The 21,327-nt window shown below is 39.6% G+C and overlaps 1 protein-coding gene across 3 annotated transcripts in view; it reads right to left on the minus strand.

Moving 5' to 3' along the window:
• The window catches only part of bicd1a (bicaudal D homolog 1a), a 103,190-nt gene that overhangs the window by 18,556 nt on the left and 63,307 nt on the right, over positions 1-21,327 (minus strand). For all 3 annotated transcript variants that reach the window (XM_062035812.1, XM_062035811.1, XM_062035810.1), the window contains exons 4-5: positions 19,081-19,587; positions 4,683-5,075 (exon numbers count right to left, since the gene is read on the minus strand). In XM_062035812.1, the coding sequence (XP_061891796.1) occupies positions 4,683-5,075; positions 19,081-19,587 (900 nt within the window). The remainder of the gene's footprint in view (positions 1-4,682; positions 5,076-19,080; positions 19,588-21,327) is intronic.

Consider the following 21,327-nt stretch of genomic DNA (forward strand, 5'->3'; position numbering starts at 1 on the left):
CGGAATCCTATGCCCAAACCAAGAACCCCACGCACTGGTGATTCAGTCTCAGTCAATGTTCTCTCTAATTTTTCATGTGTGTGAGCAAAAGCAAAAACACCCTGAGCATTCAGTCTGTCTCAAACCTGACATAACAATTTCAATGTCTTATTATTATAATCAAGTGACTGCAGTCACTTTCATGAGATTATTTTCTAATACACTATATTGCCAAAAGTATTTGGCCACCTGCCTTTACTCGCATATGAACTTGAAGTGCCATTCCATGGAATTGTCCAAAATGTCAAAGTTCCTTTCACTGGAACCAAGGGGCAAAGCCCAATTCCTGAAAAACAACCCCGCACCATAATTCCTCCTCCACCAAATTTCACACCCGGCACAATGCAGTCCGAAATGTAGCGTTCTCCTGGCAACCTCCAAACCCAGACTCGTCCATCAGATTGCCAGATGGAAAAGCGTGATTCATCACTCCAGAGAAGGTGCCTCCACTGCTCTAGAGTCCAGTGGCGACGTGCTTTACACCACTGCATCCCACGCTTTGCATTGGACTTGGTGATGTATGGCTTAGATGCAGAATTTGTTTTTGTTAATCATTTTGGGTGTCTAGAAGGGATTGATAAGATTTACAATATTTCTTAAAAAGTGGCTTTGGTTTTTAGTATTTTTAATTATTTTTTTTTTTAAACATTTGTTTGAGTTTTTCGACATATACAATTGGCTGTGACACAATTAAATAAGTAAGTAAGTACATTTTATTTATAAAGTGCTTTTCACAGATAAAATCACAAAGCATAGGTAAAGTAAAACAACAATTCAATAAAAACAGGGGAAACATCATAAAAAGGATACAAAGTGGCTTAAGAATTATAGTTAAAAAGATGCATTAACTAAAAGCTTTAATAAAAAGAGATGTTTTCAAAGGTTTCCTTAAAGTGTCAACACAGTCAAGATCACATGGAGGGACTGTTGCAAGTTGTTCCAGAGTCTGGGAGCTTTAGCCTGGAATGTCAGGTCTTTACGGGTTTTAAAACGAGTTTTTGGGATCTTTAGAAGACCCATACTTGCCAACCTTGAGACCTCCAATATCGGGAGGGGCGGGGGAGACCTTGGTCGGGGGTGGGGGGGCGTGGTTGGTGCGGGGGCGTGGTTAGGGGCGTGGTTAAGAGGAGAGTATATTTACAGCTAGAATTCACCAACTCAAGTATTTCATATATATATATATATATATATATATATATATATATATATATATATATATAAATACTTGACTTTCAGTGAATTCTAGCTATATATATATATATATATATATATATATATATATATATATATATATATTGTATTATATATATAAATAAAAGAAATACTTGAATTTTAGTGTTCACTTATTTACACATATACACACACACACACACACACACACACACACACACACACACACACACACACACACACACACACACACACACACACACACACACACACACACACACACACACACACACACACACACACACACACACACACACACACACACACACACACACACACACACACACACACAACACTCATCTACTCATTGTTGTACTTGAAAGTACAATGCTTTGTTAAGGGTTGAATTGTCCATCCTCTTTCTATTCTCTGTCACTATTTTTCTAACCATGCTGAACACCCTCTCTGATGATGCATTGCTGTGTGGCACGCACAAAAGTGCTTTCATCAAATGCACGAGAGTGTGGAATCTTCCATCTCTCCCTAGCATGGCCCAAAACCGGTCAATCCTTGCTTCCTGGGGAAGATCTTCTCTAGCAAGCAATTGGTACTCCAGTACTTGTACCCGGAGGCTGGTCAGGTCCAATCGCAGCTGCGGCAAACTTTTTTTTTTGGGGCGTGGCCTCCAGCTCCGGCTGAATACCGGGAGTTTGTCGGGAGAAAATCTCTGTCGGGAGGTTGTCGGGAGAGGCGCTGAATATCGGGATTCTCCCGCTAAAAACGGGAGGGTTGGCAAGTATGAGAAGACCCTGGCCTGAAGACTGGAGGCTGCACACTGAAAAGTAGGGGCATAGCAAGTCAGTGATGCACTGAGGGGCCCCACCATGCAATGGAATGGAATGTCAGGACTTAAATCTTAAACTCAATGCGGAATTTAACTGGAAGCCAATGAAGACTGGATAAAGTGGGGTAATATGGGCTGTTCTGGGTGCACCGGTCAAAAGTCTGCCAGCTGCATTTTGTACAGTCTGAAGTCTCTTTAGTGTTGACTTGTTGAAAAGAGTGAAAAGAGAATTGCAATAGTCAATGCGAGACGAAATGAACGTGTGAATGATCATTTCGAGATCCAAAATTCTCACTTTAGAAACCTTTCTGAGATGATAAAAACAGTTTTTGATCAGTTACATGCCAATTGCTTTTTTCCTTCCAAACAACTAACCCACAAAAAACAGTACAGTTAAATAAGTACAGGCAAATATTGACATAAAGCCAGATACAACCGCACTCCTGAATATCCCCAACACGGTGCAGAAACACACAAAAGCAGATAAACGGCTCCTCAATTGTCTACCTTTTAATTACTTTTCAATCGGGGTTAAATCGGAGACTAGTCTCTTGTACATATTTTAGGTAACCACCCCATACTTCCTGAAACTTCAGAGAACAACCGTTTAATGTCAGTTTAATTTTCTCCAGTTTGAGAAAATAAAGAATATCTTTAATCCAGCGGGTGTGGAAAGGAGGTGCTGCTGCCTTCCAATTTGACACAATGAGTCTTCTCGCCAATACATTAGTGAATGCTACAAGATTTATTTAGGATTTGCGAAGAGACGATGACACAGGGGCTACCCCAAATAGTCCACTTAGAAGATTCGGTTGGATATTTTCGCCAATTACCTAAGACAAAGTATTAAACATTTCAGTCCAAATAACTGCACAGGGATGGGCAAAGCCAAAACATGTGTATTAAGTTAGCTGGAGACTGTTGACACCGATCACATAATACGGATATTCCGTCATACATCTTAGCCAATCGGACCTTGGTATAGTTTGCACTGAATATGGCTGTGTCTAGCACAAATAAATTACTTATGGACTCTATTAATGATCTCTGTCCAGCTCTCCTCAGAGAGGGTCATGCCTAAATCCTCCTCCCAAAGTGACTTAATTGAATTTAGAGCCACAGGGCGTTAAAGAAAAATTTGGTTATACATACACTACCGTTCAAAAGTTTGGGGTCACATTGAAATGTCCTTATTTTTGAAGGAAAAGCACTGTACTTTTCAATGAAGATAACTTTAAACTAGTCTTAACTTTAAAGAAATACATTCTATACATTGCTAATGTGATAAATGACTGTTCCAGCTGCAAATGTCTGGTTTTTGGTGCAATATCTACATAGGTGTATAGAGGCCCATTTCCAGCAACTATCACTCCAGTGTTCTAATGGTACAATGTGTTTGCTCATTGGCTCAGAAGGCAAATTGATGATTAGAAAACCCTTGTGCAATCATGTTCACACATCTGAAAACAGTTTAGCTTGTTACAGAAGCTACAAAACTGACCTTCCTTTGAGCAGATTGAGTTTCTGGAGCATCACATTTGTGGGGTCAATTAAACGCTCAAAATGGCCAGAAAAAGAGAACTTTCATCTGAAACTCGACAGTCTATTCTTGTTCTTAGAAATGAAGGCTATTCCACAAATTGTTTGGGTGACCCCAAACTTTTGAACGGTAGTGTATGTGTAATGGATCCTTTTAAAGTAGGAAGTGGTGTCGAAAAATCGTCGAAAACTGTCAGCCGGTAAATCTAGAAATTCAGGGAAGTATTACGAAAAAAACTGCGGGTCTGTAGATATCTAAAAAAGCGTTGATTAGGGAGTGAAAATGTATCACTCTGGAAAGAGGCAAAAGTGTAAAGTAAACATTTTTATTGTGGATCCCCAGACTTAACCATCTTAAAAAGGCACTATTGGCAAGAGAGGGAGGGAAAACATGATTAGCAATGATGGGTGCAAGACTAGAAATAGTCTGTAAGCCAAAATAGCGCTGGAACTGAACCCAAATCCTGTATGAGGCTCTTACAATTGGATTTTTTGTAAAAGCGGAAGTGGGAGACTGGATGGGATAGTGAACCAGAGCCCTAAGAGATACTGGTTTGGTTGAGTTTGCCGCCATAACCAGCCATAACGGAGGGGGTTTCAAATGCTTCAATATTGCAGACAATATTTAAGAATTCTAATGTTGTTGGCCCGGTAGTAAAATCTAAAGTTTGGCAGTGCTAAGCCTCAGGATGATTTGGATCTCTGTAAATATTGTTTAAGTAAACTGTCAGTTAGTGTTTTATTTCCAAATAAAGTCTAAAATCGGATTTACGAAAGAAGGACTGTAATTGTGTGAAAACATTCCCACAATTACAGGCATACAGTTTGTGGTATTGTACTTACTTACTTACTTGTCAAAGCATCTTCCTTCTGGAAATGTTAAGTGAACTGACTTGAGGGACAGCACCCTCTTTCATAGCTTCTGATCCAAAGCATTCTTTTTAACCCTGCCGATAGCGCCATCAAACCACTTTCTATGTAGATTACCATACAAATAGTACATGAGAGTTATTACTACTGTTCTGTTGTACTGTGCTAGTTTCCCTGGTTGTTCAATCAGTCCCCCCCATGTTTATTTGCGTCAACAAACCTGTTCGCTCAGTGCTTGAACTCTGTCGTCACAGTGAGCGTCTCCTTGCCCTTCCACAGCCTGGTTGTACGTCTCCTTCAGGGCCTTGAGCTCCGCTTTCAGGTCGATCACCTCAGTCACGGCCACCTTGTACTTACACTCCAGGACCTCAAAGCCGTGTACGGCCACATCATGATGACCATTAGCCTGTGGCGACCGCGAGCCCCCCGCAGGTTTCTCACTCTCCTGGGAGTCATCCAGCTCTATGCCGCCGGTGAGATGCTTCATGGTGTTGACGCGCTCTGTGAGACGATGGACGCGCTCGCTCTGCTCCGTCAGGGCCCCTTGTGTGTGCTGCAGCTGGGTCTGCGACTCTTGCAGGTTCATGATCAGAGCTGCTTTCTCACGCTCCACCTGCAGTAAATAACAGGCAAACTCTCTCAATGCCTGGTATTCAAACTTTTTGCATTTATTATTCATGCTTTAGCCACAAAAGCACATCAACACTGGGAAACCTGAATGGCAAACATAACAAATAATCAACCTGCATCCCAGGCATAGGCAATCATTTTGACTCGGGGGGCCAAATTTAGAGAAAAAAATGTGTCTAGAGGCCGGTATATCTGATTTTTAGGAACACTAATACAAAACCTCACAATAATGTCTGATTGAATGCTAAAAACGTTATGACAGACCGCCTTAAAAAACGGAGTGGAATTTTAAACGTTTTTTACTGAATGAGACACCCAGAATGTACATGAAAATAAAAAATGTGGGTTTTACAATATTAACTATGAACGATAAAACACTGAATATTAACATATGAACGCCACACACCCTCAAGTGAAACGCAACAAAAATGCAACAAACACAGCAAAATATGAACGCGAAAAACGAAAAAACCCCACCTACAATCGGATATATCTGATCTATCACTAAGCTTTAGAACTTAGTTGTAAAAATCTCCTTCCGTGTCTGTCCCTGACACCCGTATTTCAAGCTGGCCGCTCTGGAAACACTCTGTGGAAACGCTCCCCACCCACACTGCTTGGTGCCTCGTCTGAGCTGCTGTGACGTAGATTACCATAGTAACCAATTAGATTACCATAGTAACTAGTATATCATGCAAAAGAGCATATTCCAACCATTGAAATACTTTGTATAGTTCAAGACTTACGGTAAATTGAAAACATCACTGCACATCATAATGGCAGCTACAGTTTCCATCTCAAAGGCCTACTGAAATGAATTTTTTTTTATTTGAACGGGGATAGCAGATCCATTCTATGTGTCATACTTGATCATTTTGCGATATTGCCATATTTTTGCTGAAAGGATTTAGTAGAGAACATCGACGATAAAGTTTGCAACTTTTGGTCGCTGATAAAAAAAAGCCTTGCCTGTACCGGAAGTAGCGTGACGTCACAGGTTGAAAGGCTCCTCACATTTCCCCATTGTTTACACCAGCAGCGAGAGCGATTCGGACCGAGAAAGCGACGAGTACCCCATTAATTTGAGCCAGGATGAAAGATTCGTGGATGAGGAACGTGAGAGTGAAGGACTAGAGTGCCGTGCAGGACGCATCTTTTTTCGCTCTGACCGTAACTTAGGTACAAGCTGGCTCATTGGATTCCACACTCTCTCCTTTTTCTATTGTGGATCACGGATTTGTATTTTAAACCACCTCGGATACTATATCCTCTTGAAAATGAGAGTCGAGAACGCGAAATGGACATTCACAGTGACTTTTATCTCCACGACAATACATCGGCGAAGCACTTTAGCTACGGAGCTAATGTGATAGCATCGGGTTTAACTGCAGATAGAAACAAGAGAAATAAACCCCTGACTGGAAGGATAGACAGAAGATCAACAATACTATTAAACCATGGACCTGTAACTACACGGTTAATGCTTTCCAGCCTGGCGAAGCTTAACAATGCTGTTGCTAACGACGCCATTGAAGCTAACTTAGCAACGGGAACTCACAGAGCTATGCTAAAAACATTAGCTATCCACCTACGGCAGCCAGCCCTCATCTGCTCATCAACACCCGTGCTCACCTGCGTTCCAGCGATCGACGGAGCGACGAAGGACTTCACCCGATCATCAATACGGTCGGCGGCTAGCGTCGGATAGCGCGTCTGCTATCCAAGTCAAAGTCCTCCTGGTTGTGTTGCTGCAGCCAGCCGCTAATACATCGATCCCACCTACAACTTTCTTCTTTGCAGTCTTCATTGTTCATTAAACAAATTGCAAAAGATTCACCAACACAGATGTCCAGAATACTGTGGAATTTTGCGATGAAAACAGAGCTTTTTGTATTGCATGCAATGTGTCCGAATACTTTCGTTTCAACGATTGACGTCACGCGCATACGTCATCATACATGGACGTTTTCAACCGGAAGTTTCACGGGAAATTTAAAATTGCACTTTATAAGTTAACCCGGTCGTATTGGCATGTGTTGCAATGTTAAGATTTCATCATTGATGTATAAACTATCAGACTGCGTGGTCGGTAGTAGTGGGTTTCAGTAGGCCTTTAAAGATCTAAACATTTTTTTGGGAATGTCCGGCGGGCCAGATTGAAAAGCTTAACGGGCCGGATGCGGCCCCCGGGCCTTAATTTTCCCAGGTCTGCTATATCCTTTCAACAGACAATATAGCAGAGACACTGCTAATAAATAAATCATTATCAGTATACCTTTTACATTCCATGGCACTAATTATTAACCTAACTCGCTAAGCTATCTGAACAAAACATCATCATCATCTTAGCCTAGTGCTATAGGTGACTAAGCAAATTGGTGTAATCTACTGTATCTAATCTATATCAGACTATTGTTTTTCATATCATGGTTAGAGAGACCAACATTGTCACGTTATTATTATTTTTTTTTAAACAGACATGCAATATTGACAAAAGAAACAATAATATTGCTCTGGCTTCTTAAAAGCCATATTGTTTTTGTTTGAGTGTTTAAATATGTTTGCATTCTTCTGTTTTAATTTATTAAGATTTTAGAGTGTTTTTTAATGTTCAAGGCAAAACGAGGGATTGCACATCAAGTGTTCTGACGAGATGCGCTCCCATTTGGAATCCCTGCATATACGCTTGTGTATGAATCAAAGGAAGGCGGAAATATAATTGCGCATTGAAGGAATCTTTCATGCGAGTACAATCCTTTCACAAAATAACGCTACGTGTTTGTATTTTGTAATTCAATATACATGCTTCACACTAGAAACGATCAAATGTTTGAATAATTAGGTTATGTTTTTTTTGTTGGGAAACCGAAAGCACTCCCAGCATGACTTGCAAAACTTGGTTTTCGACATCTTCGCATTAACGGTAACCTAATAAATCATACTGTACATTAGATCGGTTAATATTTTTTAGTGGGAGACATGAATGGCATTAAGTTAGCCAACAATTAGCGTGCAAGCTTTCTTCTTACCGTAAATAAGCAGTATCATCAGTTTATTGAAGCGCTGTTAGAAATTACGATTTCAAAATTGAATTTAAAATGGTAATACTAAACATCTGAAGTTTTATTATTATTTTTAATAATGTCAATTGTTACATCCCTAATTAGGGCCGACAAAAAAAATAGCTACAGGCTCACATTGGACACCTCAGTACAGTTCTGCAAATACAGTAATCCATTGTTTCTGAGGACAATGAAATACCTAAACACGTGAGTTTATAATTAACATACCATAAAACCTGAGACGTGTCTGTTGACTGTCTGGACTGAGAAACACTGCATTGATTTCTGCAAAGGTCATCTTTCCATTAGAAGCATAGTGATGCTGGTATCACTTGAAGATGCATTAACTCTGAATAGAACATGGGTGAGAGAGTAATTCTATTTGGAGAGAAATCAACATTACTAAATAGGCAGTTTTAGATTTTCAGTTGTAAGTCTATCAGTACAGTTCATCTTGGGCAAAGAAAGTCTTAATGTAACTTTTGTAGGGCTGCATTGATTATTTTAGTAATCGAGTAATCTATTAATTAGTTTGTTCGAGTAAATCGGATAAAACACACTTCATAACCTCAATGCGCATTTTAGGGAAAATAGTGAAAATAAAGATGTTTTTCTTGAAACAACTTTTTTTTTTCTTCCTAATAAACGTACATCAACATTGAAATTACACTTTTAAATTATTATTTTTTTAATTCTCCATTGTTCGGCACCACATACTGTAGATCATAACACACACCACCACTTTCCTGTGTGCTCTATTGCAGCGGCCAAGCGGAAACTGTGTTTTTATAATTTAAGTAGGGATGTCCGATAATGGCTTTTTTGCCGATTTCCGATATTCCGATATTGTAAAACTCTTAATTACTGATACCGATATCAACCGTTACCGATATCAACCGATACCGATATCAACCGATACTGATGTATACAGTCGTGGAATTAACACATTATTATGCCTAATTTGGACAACCAGGTCTGGTGAAGATAAGGTCCTTTTTAAAAATAATAATAAAATAAAATAAGATAAACACATTAAAAACATTTTCTTGAATAAAAAAGAAAGTAAAACAATATAAAAACAGTTACATAGAAAATAGTAATGAATGAAAATGAGTAAAATTAACTGTTAAAGGTTAGTACTATTAGTGGACCAGCAGCATGCACAATCATGTGTGCTTACGGACTGTATCCCTTGCAGACTGTATTGTTATATATTGATATATAATGTAGGAAACAGAATATTAATAACAGAAAGAAACAACCCTTTTGTGCAAATGAGTGTGAATGAGTGTAAATGGGGGAGGGAGGTTTTTTGGGTTGGTGCACTAATTGTAAGTGTATCTTGTGTGTTTTATGTTGATTTAATAAAATAAAAAAAATAACATAAAATAAAAACCGATACCGATTAAAAAAAAAACGATACTGATAATTTCCGATATTACATTTTAAAGCATTTATCTGCCGATAATATGGACATCTATAATTTTAAGTTTTGGGCACTCCATGCACTCCTTTCTCAATGTTCATAAGTTCCATCTTTATTAATTGAATCAACAGAATGTAAAGCTTTTTTTCCAAATCGAATTAATCGATTTAATCAATTCATTTTTGCAGCACTAAACTTTTGCATCAATCTATGTCGTCTGCCATCTCGTATCCCCCTCCATTAGCTGTATTCAAAATGATTATTTCATTTACTTCTATTTTCAAGTTGTATAAACATTCAATAGCTTTTCAATTTCACAGAGCTGTTCACATTATTTATACATATTCATATTGTTTATTGTAAACTACTGCATGTTTATAAACTTCGCAACTTAAGCTGTTTTGCAACTGTATTGTGAGCCTCAACTCTGAGCTGTATAACTAAAGTAACATTTGAAGTTACGAAGTACATTTGGAAGTGGGCACACACCACATGGACAACAGTAATGGGGTCTCATCTATAAAACTGTGCGTTCAATTACGACTGAAAGTGAATGAAACTGTGTTCTTTATTAGATCACACACCATGCGTGGAAAGCAGCACGCAACCTAATGGCCCTGTTTTGTGCGTACACAAGCTTTATAGACGAGACCCCCGGTCATTACTGCAACAGTGAACATGGCCTTTTGCAACTACTGCATAACAAAATGTACCCTTATGCACAGACCTTCTATACGATTTTTTGAGTGTGGGAATTTGTGTCCAATTATCTGGAAGAATATTTGTGATCTTGGAGGTCACTGATGATGGACCATGGCTTTATTATCGGTAATCTTTGCCTTAAACTACCGTATTTTTCAGACTATAAGGCGCACTTAAAATCCTTTCATTTTCTCAAATATCGACAGTGCGCCTTTTATCCCGGTGCGCCTAATGTACGGCATGATTCTGGTTGTGCTTACCGACCTCGAAACAATTTTATTTGGTACATGGTGTAATGATAAGTGTGACCAGTAGATGGCAGTCATACATAAGAGATAGGTGTAAACTGCAAGATGACGCCAGTAAACACCAGGGGCCGTACTTATCAAGCTTCTTAGAGTGCCATTTTACACTTAAGTCCTGAGAATTTGCGAAATTTAGTCCTACTCTCAAACTTAAGAATAAAAGCTTTTTATCAACGTTCTTAAGTCTAAGAATCACTCCTACTCTCCACGATATTTAAGAGACCTTCAGAGGTGTCTTAAGTGGTTAGGAGTTGCCAGCAGGGGATGGCACTGAGGCGAGAGAGACGTGCGCGAACGTTCAGGGAACGGAACAATGTTTTTTTTTTTTTTGATGACGAGCAGCTGATCAAACGGTATCGTTTAGACCAGGGGTGTCAAACATACGGCCCGCGGGCCGGAACCGGCCCCCAAGGAGGTTCGATCAGGCCCGCAGGATAATTTGAAAGTGGAAAAAATGCATAAAAGACATGGAATTAATATTTTAAATTCGCTGCAATTCATGGATTATCCGCTAAGGGGCGCACTCTTTCCATCAGAGTAGAAGACAAGCCGCATCACTGAGACAGACTGAAAACAGCAGACGGTATCAATGCGCCATCTGCTGCTTGTTACGACGTTGTTAATACCTTGGTCTCTACCTCTCCGCTACACCCTCATTAGCCAAAATGTCGTTATCCAAACGGAGAAAAGTAGATAAGGAGTGTAGAATTTTCAAAGAAAAATGGACCACGTCCTATTTATTTACAGAGATGCACGGAAAACCTTCGTGCTTGGTGTGTTTGCAACAAGTTTCGGTATTGAAGGAATATAATATTCGACGCCACTACGAGACTCATCACAGCGAAAAATATGACGACAACATACATGCATTTAAGTTGAAGCTGACTTTGTGGGAGATGGAACTGGCAAATGGCAACCCTGCTCATTTCCCCTGTCTGAGAGATGTGTGTGTGACCAGACCTGATGCGGACATGAAACGGTACAAAGACAAAATTGCAGGACTACTGCGGGAGTTTGAGAAACGTTTTCAGGTATTTTGTGAACTTGAGACAGAATTTTCAGTTTTTCGCTCACCTTTCACAGTTAAAGCTTCTGATCTGCCGGTCGAAATTCAGCTAGAGATAATTGATTTGCAGTGTGATGCAGATTTGAAGGGAAAATTTGCCTCTGTAGGTCTGGACAGATTTTATCAGTATCTACTACCAGGGTACCCCAAATTAACAGCCCTGGCTGCTAAAATTTTGTGCATGTTTGGGACAACCTACCTTTGTGAACAAATTTTCTCAGTGATGAATATCAATAAAACAAAAATGCGTTCAAGGCTCACAAACAAGCACTTAAATGACATTCTGAAAGTGACAGCTAGTCAGGACATGACACCTGGTGTTGATGCACTTGTACAGGCCAAAAGATGCCAAGTTTCAGGAACAAATACAAGTCCAGACTAGACTAACACCTTTAAAATGCTGCCTTAGATACTGTTTGCATTGAAAGAATACAGCTCTGTGAAGATGAATCCTTACTGTGGTGATTTAAAAAATGTGCACTTTAATGTTAGTCAGCAGCTTCAAAACAAAAGTTGTGTGATGGAATTCTACTGTTCATACAACTCCATACATTTTCAGTATGTATTGTATGTGTATGTATGTTTCATGTATGAAGTTTACAGATTTACAGGACAGGCGAACACTTTCTTCATTACACATTTAAAATCACTCTCCTTAGTTTGTAAGGTGTACGCAGGGATTACATTTAGATTTTATATGCGTATGTGTAAGTGGTTTAAAAATTCCTTTCTTTAAAAGTCTCATTTAATCTTAAAGTGCATTACTATATTTTTCAGTACCAATTACAGTTTTGTGCCTTTGTACAATCAGTGGGATCAGTTGCAATGCATATTTGTGAATGATAAAAGTAAATTGCACATTTGTCTAAGGAAATATGAGGTGTTTCATGAAATGTTTTGTAAAAGGATAGTTCATTAAATTTCAATATTTTCCTAATGTTCTTGTGCTTCTTTACACCAAAACAAAGGAAAGACATGATATTTTGGTTATTTATAGCACAGTATGGTATAATTTTAATGGTCCGGCCCACTTGACATCTCCCTAGGCCGTATGTGGCCCACGATGCGAAATGAGTTTGACACCCCTGGTTTAGACAGAGCGGATATTATTTTTGTCACAGATTTAATACTTTTTGATTCCTTGTTGATTTCTGCATGTGTCTGCAGTGGGCTAGTATATATAGAGCCACCCACACCAGTTTCAAATTAGTTGCCTAATTAATGAATTGGAAAGAAAATGTTATGACAGTAGCGTATATGTGTGGCCGTGAGGTGAGTGACGTCAGTGAGTGTGTGGGCGATAGAAGAGAGGGAGCGGTAGCGTGAGTGCCGGCGGGGACTAGTTTGTTTTGTATTATTTTGCAGTTTATTGTCAAAATATACACTCCCATTGTCCACTTAAATATTTCCAAGATATTTCTTTATTCTTAGACAACGGATTCCATTCCGTGATTGGTCATTTCTATGGACACAGAAATGACGTCACCTAAAATTCCGTTTACGGCACATAGTAATGTCGTAATTCAGCTCTGAGTGTGACACTTAAGATTCAGTCCTACACTTCGCTGAAAGTGTGAGTAAGACGCTTGATAACTAACTTTTAAGTGCAGCTTTCAGCGAAGAATTTATTTACTCTTAAGTCAACTCTTAGCAGACTTCTTAGGAGTAATTCTAAGAAGCTTGATAAGTACGGCCCCAGAACTTTAAAATGTTCCATTGAGAATATAGAACATTACACAGGGTGCTCAAAAATCTGTCAAAATGTTTTTAGTATGACTTTGGTAAGCCATGAAGCCACACCGCATTAAACATACAAGTATTATGCGTCTATAAGGACAACATATTAGCAGAGATATTAATAGGCGTTTTGTTTCGCGATATTATGCATAACCAACTTTTTTTACCTTCTGGTACCTGCTGATGTGTATTTGGGATCTGCATTAATCCTTAAAATGTGTGCGCGTCCGCCTTTGTAGTCCGTGACGACACCGTAGTCATAGGCTTCTTCTATTTCTCTACCTTCTTATGTGGCATTCATCTTCCGCTGTTGCCATTTCTAATATAAAGTAGACTTAGACTTAGACTTCCTTTTTATTGTCATTCAAATTTGAACTTTACAGCACAGATAGGAAGAAGTAGCGTAAAGTTCTGTCAGTAGACTAGCTATCAAAGCGCTAAAAACTGTAGTGGGTTTACATAATTCACCCACGGAACTTTAGTTATTAGAGGGGTTCCGGTCGAACAGTTTTTCACGGGACATATTTCCGGCGTTGGTGTTACATCATTGAGCCACGGATGAGGAGATGCTGCTCCGTTATTGATTTAAGTAAAGTCTGAATGTCATTTAAACAGTTAGCTCCATCTTTTGACACGTCCTCCCGCCCGTCCTTGCATGCAAAAAAGATGACGGAGAGAAGACGCTGTCGAAGTTGAGCCACGTAAGTAAGACCGCCCACAAAATGGTGCATCCTGAAGAGACGCTTAGAAAGCTACTTGAAAATGGTCTGTAAAACATAATCTATGCAACACTTTTACCAAAGAACCACCATCACATTTTATGTAGACTACAAGATAGTGTTTTAAATTTATAAAAAAAATCATATGACCCCTTTAATGCGCCTTATAATGCAGTGCACCTTTTGTATAAAAATAGACCCGCTCATCGGCAGTGTGCCTGTTAATCCGGTGCACCCTATGGTCTGAAAAATACGGTATATGTATCCTATGCCATTGTCGATTTATTCTTTAATTTAATCCCTTTGCTATTTATGCCATTGACAATAAAGGATTTAATATTGATTAAAGCTGAATACATGAAATGGTAAGCAACATTTTTTAATTCATTATTTTATTGATATGTGCTTTTCAATGCTGTGTTATAAGAAAATGTATTATTTTTGCTATCATTAGGAATAGCTTTCCATGTTGATGGCATACTTCTTGACTGAAAATGTGTTTGTGCGGTGTCTCTGTGTCCTGCGGGTTTATTTATCACACTGACAGGCGCCCCCATGGCCCGCACACATGCATCGCAACTGTCTTCTCGGCTGCCGCTGCACTCTTTGCGTCAACGTGGCAATAAAGAACAAATGCCAACGTTGCTTATATAACATCATCGAACAGACATTTACAATCACGCCAAGAATAACCCAAACAGCTTGAGGGAATTCGGGCAGCATTCAAAATATTACAACGCTGGGATGATGCTGCGATATCAACTTGCATTAAAATAAAAATCCTTTTAGGTTCTTTGCTTCTGTCAAAAATGGTTAATTATTACAGGCAATTATGTGGCTTAAAGGCCTACTGAAATGATTTTTTTTTATTTAAACGGGGATAGCAGATCCATTCTATGTGTCATACTTGATCATTTCGCGATATTGCCATATTTTTGCTGAAAGGATTTAGTAGAGAAAAACGACGATAAAGTTTGCAACTTTTGGTCGCTGATAAAAAAAGCCTTGCCTGTACCGGAAGTAGCGTGGCGTCACAGGTTGAAAGGCTCCTCATATTTTCCCATTGTTTACACCAGCAGCGAGAGCGATTCGGACCGAGAAAGCGACGATTACCCCATTAATTTGAGCCAGGATGAAAGATTCGTGGATGAGGAACGTAAGAGTGAAAGACTAGAGTGCAGTGCAGGACGCATCTTTTTTCGCTCTGACCGTAACTTAGGTACAAGCTGGCTCATTGGATTCCACACTCTCTCCTTTTTCTATTGTGGATCACGGATTTGTATTTTAAACCACCTCGGACACTATATCCTCTTGATAATGAGAGTCGAGAACGCGAAATGGACATTCACAGTGACTTTTATCTCCACGACATCGGCGAAGCACTTTAGCTACGGAGCTAACGTGATAGCATCGGGCTTAACTGCAGATAGAAACAAGAGAAATAAACCCCTGACTGGAAGGATGGACAGAAAATCAACAATACTATTAAACCATGGACATGTAACTACACGGTTAATGCTTTCCAGCCTGGCGAAGCTTAACAATGCTGTTGCTAACGACGCCATTGAAGCTAACTTAGCAACGGGACCTCACAGAGCTATGATAAAAACATTAGTTATCCACCTACGTCAGCCAGCCCTTATCTGCTCATCAACACCCGTGCTCACCTGCGTTCCAGCGATCAACGGAGCGACGAAGGACTTCACCCGATCATAGATGCGGTCGGCGGCTAGCGTCGGATAGCGCGTCTGCTATCCTATTAAAAGTCCTCCTGGTTGTGTTGCTGTAGCCAGCTGCTACTACACCGATCCCACCTAAAGCTTTCTTCTTTGCAGTCTTCATTGTTCATTAAACAAATTGCAAAAGATTCACCAACACAGATTTCCAGAATACTGTGGAATTTTGCGATGAAAACCGAGCTTTTTGTATTGGATACAATGTGTCCGAATACTTCCGTTTCAACGATTGACGTCACGTGCATACGTCATCATACATAGACATTTTCAACCGGAAGTTTAGCGGGAAATTTAAAATTGCACTTTATAAGTTAACCCGGCCGTATTGGCATGTGTTGCAATGTTAAGATTTCATCATTGATATATAAACTATCAGACTGCGTGGTCGGTAGTAGTGGGTTTCAGTAGGCCTTTAAAGCTTCAGTACCTGCATATGTTTTCTTTGTAGCAGATGAGACAGCAACATATAAACAATACTCATTATTCAAGAAAGTCTGTGCAGTTAATGAATGCGTTATGATTATCTTCAGACCTAAAAGGTTTACAATTGGACATTTCGTATGTAAACTATATTGTCCAATACAGTCTATGATCTTGTCTAACAAAGCTAGTGTGTTCGTGCAGCGAATGCTCAGTGTGATGGAGCTCAGCTATTAGTGTAATGCTTAACATGCTAGCCCGGCCAATGACACATCGACATATAGGCTAACAGTGGAAAATATGCCCGTTATGACAGGACAAAATATATTTTCGACAAATAAAACCTATGTAGATATGGGTAGAGTCAGTACCTATTTCGTTCTCAATATGCTGACATGCTGAGGAAATGGGTTCCAACATTAGCACGGCTATCATCATGGCAATATGAAACATATGGAGACAGCCAAATCACATGATAAAATAATTCCTCATTAGTGTAGCCCAGGGGTGGGCAATTCATTTTTACCGGGGGCCGCATGAGCAACCCGAGCACTGCTGGCGGGCCACATCGACAATATTTCAGTTAAATTTTGCTCAATATTATTTTTTATAATAACTGGGATTTATATAGCGCTTTTCTAAGTACCCAAAGTCGCTTTACATGTTAAAAACCCATCATTCATTCACACCTAGTGGTGGTAAGCTACTTTCGTAGCCACAGCTGCCCTGGGGTAGACTGACGGAAGCGTGGCTGCCAATTTGCGCCTACGGCCCCTCCGACCACCACCTATCATTCATTCAACATTCATTCACCGGTGTGAGCGGCACCGGGGGCAAGGGTGAAGTGTCCTGCCCAAGGACACAACGGCATGGTAAGAGGCGGGGAGCGAACCTGCAACCCTCAGGTTTCTGACACGGGCGCTCTACCCACTACGCCATGACGCCCGTACGATAAATAATAATAATAATAATAATAATAATAATAATAATAATAATACTTTCATTTAACCTAACTTAACTTTATACCAAAAGCACTACTTTGGAAATCATTTGTACCCCTTTCAGAGATCACATTTAGTTCCCCTTAAACATCCTCATGTTGCACAATGAAATGTAAGCATAGGATGAAGTGTGCATTCCTGTAACTTTCTCTAGTAACAGCATTCCATGATTAATATAAATAAATTAACATTAATAATAAATGACAGTAAAATAAGCACACATATGACTGAGGAGTCATAGTGTAACTTTGTGTGGTGTTCGAGTTGTCCGACTTTTTGTGTGGCCATAAACGCACCAGTGGTTTAGTGGTATTCGTGTTGGTGACAGATGACAAGTTGGTTTTGGCCTGGTTTGTACGGCAGAAAATGACTAGTTTTTCGAGATAGAAGTTTTTTACTCATGTTTTTGGTGTGGTTATGGCCGAATATAAACAGTTTTGCTCAATAAAGTGATCGATATAATTCCTGGCCTCGAAGCATCTCGATAGACGTTACAATAATTGAACGGTGTTCAATTGAACGGTGTTGATGAACACCGTTAGGGCCGCTTGTTGTCACTGTCACTCAGAGTTGCATTGCAAAATTACACAGAATAAATGTGTTTATTTTGTTTAGAATTCAGATGGGATTTGATTTGGTGCGCGGCATATATTTGCTGTGCGCAGAGGACGCTTGAGCAGTGCGCAATTGCGCAGGCACGCACCTTAGAGGGAACGTTGCTTAGCAGTCCATGTCTTGTTGGAAACACGGCATTCGTCATCAACTTTTCTCTTTTTAGCGTCTCGGGTGTAAACCGTGCATCACTTGTCGCTGTGCACCTTCATTCACAGGTTACACACGGACATACGCCCATAAATAACAATTTTCAAAATAAAAGCAGCACAGTTGTATTGCGCGCATGACATAGATGTTTTTTCAACATTATCTTGTAATTTGTGATTGCAGCTGTTCACATTCACTCACAATCACGCACGCGCATACGTCCACATGGAAGTAATACAAATAACGCTTTTCAAAACAAAAGCAGCAACGTTGTATTGCACACTCGACATAGATACTTTTTTAAATTTATTTTGTAATTTATGATTGGCCTCACGTGGGCCTGACAGGGACGCACAAAGGGCCGGATGTGGCCCGCGGGCCGCAGAATGCCCAGGTCTGGTGTAGCCTATAGGCATACCTTGGAAAAATGTCTCCTCTTTAGTTTTGGGCGTACATTAGGCTGTTAAGCATGCTGTACTTATTTTCACAAGTATAACCATTTCTAGCATTGGTTGTAGTTTGTTTTAGTCTTTGTTTTCTGATAGTACTGCCAATAACCATATGATTGCCATTTGTTGTGATATTGTACGCAGGCATTACGTACTTCTTCCTGAAAATAGCCCAATTTCTGTGTAAAATGTGTTGGTTAGAGATTTGTTATTGACAAAACGCTTGTCTATTCAGCTATTATGGTCCCAGCACCTCAACCCCTAGTAAGAGGCAGTGGAAGTTTGAAGTTCCTTGGAGTAGCCCAGTCAATCGAGCTGGATTCTGACAACCTCAATCAGGGAGAGAAGGAGGGGACTACAGAATTTTGACCATGATTGTAGTATCATTTCTGGCCACATTATTACATACTGTATGGCTCCTTTAAATATACTTGTTCAATAAAACCTGTCCTTGTTTTTAATGAATCCCTAGGCTACTGTATTTTAATGTTGGTCATTATGGTGGTACTTGATGAAAAAAGTTTGAGAACCACTGCACTAGGTTATGGAACACTTAGCCATTGTTGATTGTCTTTTACAAGGTAATCTCTTTTTTTCACTGACCTGTATTAGCTGCTGTTTCAGCTTCTGCATCTCAGACAGGTTGAGCTCACTGAACAGATCTGGCACCGGGAGCAGACTTTCGCTTTTTCGACCAGGTCGGTAGTCTCCGTTCAATTTTGTCAACACGGCGCCTTTGTGGAGGTGGCCGTTGTGCCGATTGCAGTCCTCATTGTTGCCGTTGGCGGTAGGAATGGGGCCGTTGGTGCTGCCGTTGGCGTCACCGCTTCCGTTGGCCTCCTCCGGGAACTTGAGGCCTTCAACACCGGTGACAGTGAGGGCAATATGGGCGCCCGCTCCGTAGACGCTGTCACTCAGGCTGAGGTGGTGGGACAGCTCCTTTCTCAGATTGTTCTTATGCTCACGCTCATTCTTCAAGGCATCCAGAGCTTCCTCCAGTTGTCCCGCAGAGATTTCTTTCAGTCGCAAGGCGTCTTCAAGCTGGCTGTTCAGAAGAACCGTCTCCTCCTCCAGCACCTTTATCTCATGTTTGAGACCCTCATACTCCACCTGAAAACACATACCTCTTTTAGAAAAATGACTTATAGGGAGAAGCAATTTAAAATACTTTAATGATCTGATAGCTCAGTTACAGCTCTTTTTATTACTAAATATGTGTTATATGTGTTTTATGTTGCACGATTGCACCAAGAAAAATTCCTAGTTGTGAACTTGTTCTCAAACAATGGCAATAAAACTATTCTGATTCTGATTCTGATTAAGGGAAAACAATGATATTGCATGTGGAAACAAAGATTTAGCAGAGAGCATTTTGCCTTTGTAGAATTCCAGTGATGATAATAGTGTAAATGCTTAACCACGGCAACATAACAACATTAGTGACACAAACATTTTTTTAAACGACATTATTGAAACGCCGTATCAATAACGTTACAAAGATAATGATGCTCTGTATTGTACAGAGAGGTGCACTTTTTGACTGCAGTGTAGAATCGCACGCTATCATACTGATTAGAGTTTTTTTGGTTACCTAATTTGGCCACACCAGTGTCAAAATATTTCAAACTATCAGTATGATGTAGTGCAGTTCTATACTCAGGGTGGGCGGGTCGATAGTATCGATACCAAGGGTAACATCAGTATGGAATGAGATCTATATTTTTCAGTTCTGTATGTTTATTTCCATGAAAATGTTTGTGTTTATATTGCTGCAATGTTTGATATTTTTATAGTTATACAATTTTATGCTGTAGGTAAGGCCTGAAAATTATTTTGACTGTGTCTGGGGGCCGGTATATCTGATTTTTAGGAACACTAATACAAAACCTCACAATAATGTCTGATTGAAAGCTAAAAACATTATGACAGACCACCTTAAAAAACAAATAGATTTTTTTTTTTTCTTACTGAAGGAGACACCCAGATTGTACATCAAAATAAAGAATGTGGGATTTAAAATATTAACTATGAACGATAAAACACTGAATATTGACAACATATGAACGTCACACCCACTCTCGATCGACAATTTTACAATCCAGCGAAACGCAACAAAAATGCAACAAACAGCGAAATGTGAACGTGAAGGGTAAAAAAAACGCCCACCTACAATCTGATATATCTGATACATCACTAAGCTTTAGAACTTTGTTGTAAAAATCTCCTTCCTCGTCTGTCCCTGACACCCGCATTTCAGGCTGGCCGCTCTGGAAACACTCTGTGGAAACGCTCCCCACCCACACTGCTTGGTGCCTCGTCTGAGCTGCTGTGACTTAGATTACCATAGTAACTAGTTAGATTACCATAGTAACTAATTAGATTACCATAGTAACTAGTATATCATGCAAAAGCGCAGACTCCAACCATTGAAATACTTACGGTAATTTGAAAACATCACTGCACATTATATTGGCAGCTACAGTTTCGATCTTAAAGATTTAAAACATTATTTAGGAATGTCCGGTGGGCCAGATTGAAAAGATGAACGGAACGCATGCGGCACCCGGGCCTTAATTTGCCTAGGACTGCTGTTGGGAATAGGTAATTAAACACAGGATTTGAAAGAGTAGTTCAACAGTAGTTTTTTGCTTTTATTTTCCCATTTTGCACTGTTGACTTTATTATCTCCTAAACGACTGCATTTAATGGAAATTAATAATTGTAATATGTAATTGACATTGTTTCATTGCCTTTTCTTGTTATATATTTTATACTTATTATTGTTATATATTTCTATTTTATTGGTATGACATTAAAGATCCTAAAATTGTTCACAAATAAGTTGGCTAA

This window comes from Entelurus aequoreus, linkage group LG24, assembly GCF_033978785.1.
Source record: "Entelurus aequoreus isolate RoL-2023_Sb linkage group LG24, RoL_Eaeq_v1.1, whole genome shotgun sequence".
In the NCBI taxonomy this organism is placed as follows: Eukaryota; Metazoa; Chordata; class Actinopteri; order Syngnathiformes; family Syngnathidae; genus Entelurus; species Entelurus aequoreus.